The sequence below is a fragment of the Thamnophis sirtalis genome, unplaced genomic scaffold (assembly GCF_051295495.1).
Source record: "Thamnophis sirtalis isolate CommonGarterSnake01/CBP01778 unplaced genomic scaffold, rThaSir2_p1.2 scaffold_2, whole genome shotgun sequence".
NCBI lineage: Eukaryota > Metazoa > Chordata > Lepidosauria > Squamata > Natricidae > Thamnophis > Thamnophis sirtalis.
This window is the reverse complement of record NW_028261382.1, coordinates 58,500,817-58,512,271: the sequence shown is the minus strand read 5'-3', so window position 1 is coordinate 58,512,271 and position 11,455 is coordinate 58,500,817. Positions and strand designations below refer to the sequence as shown.

At 44.2% G+C, this 11,455-nt stretch overlaps 1 protein-coding gene across 1 annotated transcript; it reads right to left on the bottom strand.

The window, feature by feature from the left end:
- Positions 1 to 4,975: 4,975 nt before the first annotated feature.
- LOC148048859 (uncharacterized) lies at positions 4,976 to 11,197 on the bottom strand. The gene is made up of 5 exons (XM_087703488.1): positions 11,152 to 11,197; positions 10,332 to 10,460; positions 9,055 to 9,183; positions 7,057 to 7,308; positions 4,976 to 5,292 (listed from the first exon to the last, which is right to left on the bottom strand). The coding sequence occupies exons 1-5, from the start codon at positions 11,195 to 11,197 to the stop codon at positions 4,976 to 4,978; spliced, it is 873 nt and encodes a 290-aa protein (XP_087559614.1).
- Positions 11,198 to 11,455: the final 258 nt, after the last annotated feature.

The window sequence follows — 11,455 nt, the reverse complement described above, 5'->3', positions numbered from 1 at the left end:
TAAGAATTCACCACCGTGCAACAGGGTAGCTCCACTGAGAGACTTTTATGGAGATGGAAAAGAATCCAGAGGAGCTGCATCAAGTGTCCCCAATCAAAGATCAAAGTATGTTGCTTTTGGTTTCGGGCTGAAGAAGATGAGAGAAGGTTTTTGTCACACTTCCCCATAAGAATTCACCACCGTGCAACGCAGTACCAGCACTGTTCCAACTACCACAGTAATAAACTGCCTCGTCTCCAGCTTCTGCATTGGTGATGGTCAAAGTTCCTGTAGTCCCAGATCTGGTAGCAGTGAACCGATTTGGGATCCCTTCTCCCCTGCTACTGCAGCCGCTACAGTGGACAAAACAGGGGCCTTCTCCTGCTTTCTGTTGATACCAGTGGATGCTGTAGGTACTCTGAGTTGTGCAGGAGAGCGTAACAGTTCCACCTGGGGACACGGAGCTGGAGGGAGGCTGAGTCCAAGCGGACTGACCATCGATGCCTTTCAGGAAGTGGGACGGGGAGAGAAAGAGTGGGGAGAGAAAAAGAAAGAAATACTGTGAATCTAATGCACTTTCCTTTGCTCTCCGCCATTCCCCAGGGACCCTGTTCTTAGGAGATTCTCTCTTGGCCAATTACTTTACCTGTGCAGTAAGTGAGAACTCCTAAGAAAATTAAAGTCCAGCCCATGGTCAACTTTGGCAAGGATTATCCTTCTAGGGAGAAAAATAACCACCTTCTTCGGATCTTCTCCATTCTTTTCCTTAAATATCCTCCTTAAGTGCCCCTTCATGCAAATGAGATCTGCACCCATTGGTTCTACCAGAATTTTTTATTCCCACGAAGCCTCGCCATGTACCAGGGCACATTTGCATACAGGAGATTTTGAACATTGGAGGAGACTTAAAAGCTCCCAATGAAATCCTAACCACCCTGTTGTTTCTGATGGAGCCTTCTATATTTCTTCCAACATCCTACTTTATATTGTATTGACATCCTTCAGTCTCAAAAGACTGTGGTATCCTGCTGTGGGAAGTGGTCAAAGCTGGAGTGATCTCTCCAAAGCACGGGGCCTGCATAGATTAATATGGAGGATAGGCTGTTACCCAAGCAGCAGATCCCCCCTCTCCACCAAGCGAGTCCAATGGAACGGCAGAGCCAATACAATTGGTTCCAGCTGTGTTGCAGGAGTTACCAGAACGTGGTTGTACACAGTCACGAAATGCTTCCGAAACTAATCAAGGAGAGAAGCAACTTAAAACTAAGGAGAAATTTCCTGACAGTGAACACAATTAATCAATGGAACGACTTTCCTCCAGATGTTGTGAATGCTCCAACACCGCATGTTTTTAAGAAGATGTAGGGTTTCCTGCCTATGAAAGGAAATGTTTTTGTCTCACTTGCCCAACCGAATCAATCGCTGTGTAACTGACTACCCGTCCAGATGCAACAATAGTAGGTCGCTTCATCTTGAAGCAGAGCCCCAGTGATAGTCAAGGACAACACATTCCCTGATCTGGAACCAGAGATACGGGCTGGAACCCCCGATGCTCTGGTACTGGTTGCAAAGATCAAAGTTTGAGGTTTCTTCCCAGATACCTTCTGGGACCACCAGGGGTAGTTGCCATTCCCAAGGGTTCCACCATCATATCAATAGGATATGGTGACTGTGCCCCCAGGGGCCACAAATTCTGGGTCCTTCAGGGTCTGCAGTTGTTGAAGGCTGGGGCCTGAAAGAGAGCAAGATGTTGCTTGTTCAACAGAGGGTCAAGAGGAGCACCACAAATGGAAAACTCAACAATGGAGCAAGGAAGCTTTTCTGGGGTTAATTCTAAAAAGTGTTGTGCCACCTTCCAAAGGGATTTCTCTTACCAACAGAGATCAAGATGATGGTGAAAAGAAATGCCCGGGACAAGGTGGCAGAGCTCAATGGGACAATCTCTTCTCTAAACCAAATGGATTTCCCCCTTGCCTCCTCTCCACCTCTCTTAAATCCCCAAAGGACAAGAGAGGAAATCCTCATGCAAATATTTTCTTCTTCAACTCCCAACTGAGCCCTCTACATGCCTGAATACAGAGGCGATAGGCAACTGCTAAAATGTGTCTAGTCTAAAATTATTATTTTGCTGCAGTGAGAGGAAAGGAAGAGATGAGAATTAGGCGTTTAACAGATGAAGACTGACTGGAGTTCATTCCAAGAACCTGTAGTGACCTTGATTTTACAAAGCCACATTACCAAAAACATATTTGCATTTGGCCAAATATATATTGATGGAATGCAGCCCAACTCATTGATTTATTCTCAAATGTCCCATGAAAGATATTAGACTAGAGAAAAAGAGGAGGGCCCTACTCCATTTGAATATTAAGGCTAGGGCAGGTCATAAGTAATCCTCATATTCATTTTTCTTAATTTCTGGAAAATACCACTGGAAGCAGAAGGTGTGGACATAACCGTTGCCTTTAATCCTGCACTATTCACCTATTCTGCGAATGAGCAGTGTCATCCTCCTTCCCTTACTTTCAAGGAGGAAATGAGACATTTCAGAAGCAACATCTGGCCATGATTTTGCTAATGTTGTTGTTTGCACAAAACATGAATGGGCAGCTGCACCCACTACTGGCCACAACAACATCTGCCTTATCCCCACCTGGGCTGAAGAAATGCCACATTGGCTATCCTTTGAGAACCATCATAGTCCTTCTCTTGAAAGATCAGAAGGACCAAAAAAGGATGGGTTGAAAGAATACGAGAATGGGGTATAATTCTGGGACATCCTGCTTCTCTGTGCTTGTCCTTCTTGACCCAAAGTGGACTTTCTGGTTTTTCTTTGAAGACATATCACTTCTCAACCGAGAAGCTTCTTCAGCTCTGACTGAATGATCCATCCATTCCCCACCATCCAGTCAGATGGTTCAGAAAAACCAGAAAGTCAAGTTGCCTCTTGGAAAAAGCACTTTGGGGACAACCATGACCTGGATGACAGAGAACCTCCATAGACATTTGTCCTTCTTGACTTGGCTCAACCTCTGCTTGAGGTTGAGGTAAAGGAGGCTCATTAGAATAATTCCATGGGTTCACTGGCTCATTCCTTTCTCTTGGTAAGAACATTTAGCAGAGGTTCAGTAAAGTTCAACATCTAATGTAGTAGAACCACATGTGAATGTGCCAATCATTATGAAACGTTCATCCTTACATCCTCTAAACTTCACCCAAACCTGCCCCTGTTGCCAATTTTTAGCCTGTGTCTTCCTAAAGTCCCTTTTATCCCATCTCCAGTCAAATGTTGATGGACCTGCAAATCACCCGTAGTTTCTCTCCAATTTAACCTCTTATCTTTTGATAGTTTTTACTCAAACCATGGGGGACTGGAATTGTGGGTCTGTGGGCTTTCTCTTTCCAATTCCTATATTCCTCATCCCTCTTCATAGAGACAGAGAGACTTCTTTGCAGAGGGAAATGAACCTGCAGAAGTTTCTCTCCTGTTTCTTCAACTCTAGTTTCCACGGTCACTGGTCAAAGTAGTTGCTTCTGGTTTCAGGCTGAAGAGGCAGAGAGGAGGCTTTTGCCTCACTCCCCCAAAAAAATTCACCACCGTGCAACCCATTGACTGTACCGCACCAGCTAACACAATAATAATCTCCCTCATCTCCAGCCTCTGCATTGGTGATGGTCAAAGATCCTGTACTCCCAGACTGGGTGGCAGTGAACCGATTTGGGATCCCTTCTCCCCTGCTACCGCAGGTGCTACAGTGGACAAAACGGGGGGCTTCTCCTGCTTTCTGTTGGTTCCAGGCAATGGCAGCAAAACTCTGGGCTGTGCAGGAGATTGTAACGTTTCCACCCAGGGACACAGAGCTGGAGGGAGGCTGAGTCCAAGTGGACTCACCATTGATGCCTTTTAATAAAGGAGGGATGGAGGGAGAGAAAGAGTGAGGAGAGAAAAAGAAAGAAATACTGTTAAACTGATGCATCTTTGTTCACTCGGAGCCATTTGTATACTTGTATGAGAATCACAGCCAAATCCTTTCTTGCCCCAGGAAAACTTTACCTGTGCAATAAGTGAGGAGTGCAAGGAAGACCACAGCCCAACCCATGTTCACCTTTGGCAAGGAATGTCCTTCTAGGGGAGACAATTCTAACCTTCTTCTTCTCCATTCCTTTCTTTAAATGCCTCTGCTTGCCTGCTTCATGCAAATGAGGTCTGCACTTATTGGTTCCGCTAGAATATTTTATTCCCCCAAAGCATTCTGAGCTCTTCTAGTTTAGCCAATGACCAGAAAACACATTTGCATAAAGATCTGAATATTGGGGAGACTTAAAATCTCCCATTTAAACCTATTGGGGGATCAGGGAACAAACCATCAATGTTTCTTCAAACACCCTACTATTTACATGAATGGGACATGGAAATGCAATTATAAAATTCTATGCATTTGCATAACATGTAAAGGCTGAGACTTTGGTTGTTTTCAGTTCTTCACGTTGCTTTTATTGATCTCATGTGGTCAATGGGTCGTGTGACTGGCTGATCATTGTACAGTATGTGATCTCTCGTGCCCTGTGACCTGTTGGTCATTGTGTGAGATGGTCATCAAGTCAAGAGATGGTAGGTGCCATCATTTGTTGGTCACTTCTGCAGTCTCAGATTAACAGAGTTGGAAGGGACCTTGTAGGTCATCTAGTCCAACCCCTGGCCCATGGCTCCTTACGGGTTTGTAGCCTGGTCCCAAATTGATGTGTTTCTGGTAGATGTTTTGGTTGAATACCAGGTTTCGGTGAATTTACATTGGTGGCGTCTGATGGCACAAAAATTCATCATGTGGTGGCTGGCCTGTCTATCATTTCTAAAAAAGAGGAGGGTGTGACTGCATTTGGGCATTTGGGCATGTGGACTAGAGCAGGTCATCAGTAACCTATATATTCATTTTTCTTAATTTCTGACACATATACAAATGAAGAGAAAGGTTTTTGTCTCACTTCCCCTCCTGAATCAATCGCTGTGGAACTGACTACCCGTCCAGACACAGCAATAGTAGGTGGCTTCGTCTTCAACCAGAGCCCCAGTGATAGTCAAGGACATCACATTCCCTGATCTGGATCCAGAGAAACGGGCTGGAACCCCCGATGGTCTGGAACTGGTTGCATAGATCAGAGCTCGAGGTTTATTCCCAGGGACCTGCTGGGACCATGAAGGAGAGTTGCTATCCCCAAGACTTCCACCATCATATCGACAAGATATGGTGACTGTGCATCCAGAGACTACAAATTCTGGGTCCTTCAGGTTCTGCAGTTGTTGAAGGCTGGGGCCTGAAAGAGAGCAAGACGTTGCTTGTTCAATGGAAGGTCAAGAGGACCATCAAGAATGACAAAGTTAAGTTATCTGGCAAGGAGGTTAAGTAAGGTTAGTTCTAGAAAGGGTTGCAACTCTTTCCAAAGGGATTTTTCTTACCAACAGAGATCAGGGCTATGGTGAGAAGGAGTGCTTGGGTCATGGTGGAACAACTCTTCTCTCAAACGAATGGATTTCCCCCTTGACTCCTCTCCACCTTTCTTAAATCCCCAAAGGACAAGACAGGATGCAAATATTTTCCTCTTCAACAACCAAGACAAGCCAAGATGGCTAAGATATCGGCATATCTTAAAGATCACTCAAATGAGAGATATAAACGAGGCTGGAAAAAATGGATTGACTATATACAAAATAAATACGGGACCAAGAAATTCCAGTTAGCCTATGCTTAAGATCAGAAATGATTTAAATTGTTTAAAGTTAGTTCAGTAAGAAGAAGCTAAGGTCAATGTAGAATGTCATTAATTTCTTTATTCTTTTTTCTCAATAGATTTTAGACTTTGTTAGTTAAAAATCCATACCGTGTACAGGTTCTGGAAGTCGGGGGGGGGGGGAAGGAGGAGGGGGGTTGAGGGAGGGAGGGGCATACAAAAATTGTACTTCAATGTTTTAATGATTGACTAATGATGAAATATTTGTGTTTTTTAAAAGAAATAAAACCTTTGGAACCAACAACCAAGCCAGCCCTCTGCGTGTCTGATTAGAGAAATGAAATGCAAATGCTAACAAGTGTCTTGCCTAAAACTAATATTTCATTGCAGTGGGAGGAAAAGAGGAGGCAAGAATTAGCTGTTTAATAGATTGAAGTCTGTCTGGGGTTCATTACAAAGCCATATTACCCAAAAAGGATTTGCATTTGGACAAACACGGAATGCATTAATGTAACGTATCCCATTGTTGTTATTAGTAGTGATGTTGTGTCTGACCCATCGTGAACTCATGGACAACATTCCTCCAGGCCTTACTGTCCTCTACCATCCTCTGGAGTCCATTTAAGCTCAGGCTGACTGCTTCTGTGACTCCATCCAGCCACCTTCTTCTTCTTCTGCTCTCTATCATTCCCAGCATGAGGCTCTTCTCCAGGGAGTCCTTCCTTCTCATTAGGTGGCCAAAGTCCTCTTCAAGATCTGGGCCAGTTTAATTGCCTTGCAGTCCAAGGGACTCGCAGGAGTCTTCTCCAGCACCAGAGATCAAAGGCCACAATTCTTTGGCGCTCAGCCTTCATTATGGTTCAACTTTCACAGACATACATTGCAACTGGACTAGCATGGGTTAGAACAGGTGATTAGTAATCTCATATTAATTTCCCTTAATATTTGGAACATACCCCTGGAAGCTGAATTGTTGAACATAACCATTTCTTTTTATCCTACGCTACTCACCTCTTCTGAGAATGATCAGTGTCCACCTCCCTCCCTTACCTTCAAGAAGGAGATGACACATTTCAGGAGCCACATCTGGCTATGTTTTTGCTCAAACATGAAAGGGCAGTAGCACCCCCTGCTGGACACTGATATTGCAACATCTGCATCTCCTCCCCTGGGCAGAAGAAAGGCATCATTTCTCATCCTTTGAAGACCATCATCATCCTTCTCGTTATAGATAAGAGGAAGGACCAAAAAAGAGAATGTGTTGGAAGAAAACAAGAATGGAACAAAACGGGTCATCTTTATTCATTCTCTTACAGAAGATATCCCAAAGTCTTCCTTAATGTTTTCAACCCTCGTCTCCAGCCTCTGCATTGGTGATGGTCAAGGATCCTGTAGTCCCAGACTGGGTGGCAATGAATCGATTTGGGATCCCTTCTCCCCTGCTGCAGACATTACAGTGGACAAAACGGGGGGCTTCTCCTGCTTTCTGTTGATACCAATAGATGGTGTTAGTACTCTGGGTTGTGCAGGAGATTGTTATGGTTCCACCTGGGGACACGGAGCTGTAGGGAGGCTGAGTCAAAGCGGATTGACCATTAATGCCTTTAAATAAAGAGGGGAGGGAGGAAGAGAAAAATAAAGAAAAACTGTTAAACTGATGCATCTTCATTCACTAGGAGCCATTTCCAAATTCTTATGAGAATCCATCAACCTAATCCTCTCTTGTCCCAGGAAAACTTTACCTGTGCAGTAAGTGAGCAAAGCTAAGAAAATCACAGCCCAACCCATGGTCAACTTCAGCAATAGCAGTAGTAGACTAAGGGCAAGGAATGTCCTTTTAGGGAAGAGAATTATGTGCTTCTTCAGGTCTTCTCCTTTCCTTTCCTTAAATGCCCCTTGCTTTCTCCTTCCATGCAAATGAGATCTGCCCTCATTGGTCCTCCTACAAAACTTCCTTCCCCAAAAGCATTTTGAGGTATCTGGTTTAACCAATCAGCAGAGGAAACATTTGCATAGAAGAGATTTGAAAACTGGGAGGAATTTAAAGGTCTCAATTAAAAATGAAAGTGTGCTGCTTGGAGAACAGAAAAACCTCTCAATTTCTTTAAACACAGTTCTTTATAGGTGAAATTCACATGGAAAGGATACATGAAATTGAGCAACTCTACTTAATCTCAACAGTGTATAGAACCACCAGACTAGGGAAAAAGAGGAGCACCATCCTCCACTTGGACATATGGGCTAAGGTGGTCAGAAGAAATCCCCATATTCTGTTTTTTATTAATATTTGGAAGAAGCCGCCAGAAGCAGAGTTGATGATCCCAACCTCTTCCTTTTATCCTGCCTATTTCAGGTGTTCTGGGAGGGACCAGCGCCTTCCTTGCTGTAAAGAACACAGGAGACATTTCAGGAGCCACATCTGACCAGGCTTTGGCTGAAGTCCTTCTTGGGAGATCTATGAAAGGGCATCAGCAGCCCCTACTGGCAGCTGATATTGTGACATCTCTGTTATCCCCACCTGGGCTGAAGAAATGCAGCGTTTTCTGTCCCAAGAGGACCATCACTTCCTTCTGTTTATATATCAGAAAAAGAAGAGAGAGAAAAGATAAGGGAAAGGAGAACAAGAATGTGACTTCTTTCCTCATTCACTTACAGAAGATTTCACAAGGCCTCCCTTGTTTTTCATACTTTGATTTGAAGAAAGACATTTTCTGTAGACATTATATATACATCTGTGGCATTGTCCTTCTCTGGGCTTCTCCTTCTTGGTTTTATTGGTGTCCTTGAGTTTGAGGAAAAGGCGGTCCATGCTGCTCAGATGAATTTCATGTTTTGGGTGGCTGATTCATTTCATTTAGTATGTGGTTGGTTCAACTCGACACCCAAAATAGGAGAACCACACTCGAGTGTCAATCTTTATGAACTCTCCATCCTTACATCCTGAAGACATGGGGCTAACTTGCCCCAAAGACCACTTTTTAGCCTGGGTCTCGTACAATTCCTTATTTCCCCATCTCCCATCCAATGTCCTACCATCTGAACATTATCTCTAGCTTCTGCAATTTGATATCTTCTTCTTTCAAAATTAGAACTCACAGCTCAGGGTGAAGGGCTGAGACCATTAGTCTCTGGGTTCCCCTGAACTCTTCTCTCCCACACATTTTTGCCCATCTGTCCCCAAGGCTGGATATTTGGAGAAATCTTTGCCAACTGGGATGAACCTGCAGGGGTTCTGTTTCTGTCTTCCCAGTTTAACGGTCTCCAGTCATAAATGAAGTTGGGTTCCTTCTTCGTTCAGGCCAAAAGGGAAGAGTGAGGCTCTTTGCCACAATTCCTCATGCCACAAACCTGCTCCAGGGACCACTTTTCCATGCTGTGTCCTTCTACCATTCCATTTATCCTTCTCCCTGTTCAGTACTAAAGAGCTGAAAATGATCTCTTCCTTCTCCAATTTTTCATCGGTTCCTTTACCAGTTTCTGCTCAGAAAACAAGAGCCATGGAGCTGTTTGCTTTCCGTGAATTTCTGTCCGATGCTTTTCAGCTCCATGGTAGAGACTGAGCGAATCCTTTCAAGATGGAAACCAACTTACAAGTCTTTCTCGCCTGCATCTTCAGTTCAAGTGTCTACGGTCACAGGTTCAGGTGTTCTGGGAGGGACCAGCGCCTTCCTTGCTGTAAAGAACAGAGGAGACATTTCAGGAGCCACATCTGACCAGGCTTTGGCTGAAGTCCTTCTTGGGAGATCTATGAAAGGGCATCAGCAGCCCCTACTGGCTGCTGATATTGTAACATATGTGTTATCCCCACCTGGGCTGAAGAAATGCAGCGTTTTCTGTCCTAAGAGGACCATCACTTTCTTCTGTTTATATATCAGAAAAACAAGAGAGAGAAAAGATAAGGGGAAGGAGAACAAGAACCTGCCTTCTTTCTTCATACTCTTACAGAAGATTTCATAAAGCCTCCCTTGTTTTTAATCCTTTGATCTGAAGAAAGACATTTTCTGTAGACATTATATATACATCTGTGGCATTGTCCTTCTCTGGGCTTCTCCTTCTTCATTTTAGTGGTGTCCTTGACTTTGAGGAAAGGGAGGTCCATGCTGCTCAATTGAATTTCATGGTTTTGGTGACTGATTCATTTCATTTAGTATGTCGGTTGGTTGAGTTCAACATCTAAGGTAGGAGACCCACACATGAGTGTCAATCTTTATGAACTCTTCATCCTTACATCCTGAAGACATGGGGCACACTTGCCCCACTGTCCACTTTTTAGCCTGGATCTTCATACAATTCCTTATTTCCCATCTCCCATATAGTGTCAAACCATCTGAACATTATCTCTAGCTTCTACAACTTGATATCTTATTCTTTCAAAATTAGAACTCACAGCTCAGGGTGAAGGGCTGAGACCATTATTCTGTGAGCTCCCCTGCACCTTTATCGCCCACACTTTTGTGCCCATCCTTCCCCAATGCTGGGCATTTGAGATGTCTTTCCTCTGCTGGGATTCTGCTTGTGTCTTCCCAGTTTAAGGGTCTCCAGTCATAGATCAAGTTGGATTGCTTCTTGGTTCAGGCCGAAAAGGAAGAGTGAGGGTCTTTGCCACAATTCCTCACCCCACAAACCTGCTCCAGGGACCACTTTTCCATGCAGTGTCCTTCTACCATTCCATTTATCCTTCTCCCTGTTCAGTACTAAAGAGCTGAAAATGATCTCTTCCTTCTCCAATTTTTCATCGGTTCCTTTCACAGCTTCTGCTCAGAAAACAAGAGCCATGGGGCTGTTTGCTTCCCATGAACTTCTCTCCGGTGCCTTTCACCTCCGTGGGAGAGACTGAGCGAATCCTCTCAAGATGGAAATCAACTTACAAGTCTTTCTCACCTGCATCTTCAGTTCAGGTGTCCCCAGACAAAGGTTCAAGGGTTGCTACTTGTGGTTTCAGGCTGAAGATGCAGTGAGGAGGTTTTTTTCACACTTCCCCATAAAAATGCACCACCATGTAACTCAGTAACTGCACTGTTCCAGTTACCACAGTAATAAACTGCCTCATCTCCAGCCTCTGCATTGGTGATGGTCAAAGATCCTGTATTCCCAGATCTGGTGGCGGTGAACCAATCTGGGATCCCTTCTCCCCTGCTAATGCAGCTATCACAATGGACAAAACGAGGGCCTTCTCCTGCTTTCTGTTGATACCAGTTAATCGAGTAGGAACTGTGAGTTGTTGAACAGGAGAGAGTAACGGTTCCACCCAGAGACACGGAGCTGGAGGGAGGCTGAGTCCAAGTGGACTGACCATCAATGCCTTCCAAGAGTTGGGGACAGGGAGAGAAAGAGTGGGGAGAGAAAAAGAAAGAAACATTGTTAAACTGATGCGTCCTCCTTTGCATTGACCAAGTTCTGAGAATCCATCAACCAAATCCTCTCTCGGACCAGGAAAAATGTTACCTGTGCAGTAAGTGAGGAGTGCAAAGAAGAACACAGACCAGACCATGGTCAACTTTGGCAAGGAATGTCCTTCTAGGAAAGAAAATTTTCACCTTCTTCAGATCTTCTTCTTTCCTTTCCTTAAATGCCCCTTGCTTTCTCTTCTCATGCAAATGAGATCTCCACTCATTGGTTCTACTAGAATATTTTATTCTCCTATAACCATGATGAGGTTTTCTAGTTTAGCCAATGACCAGAGGACACATTTGCATGGAGGAGATTTTGAAACCGGGATGAATTAAAAGCCATATTGCTTGAGGAAAAG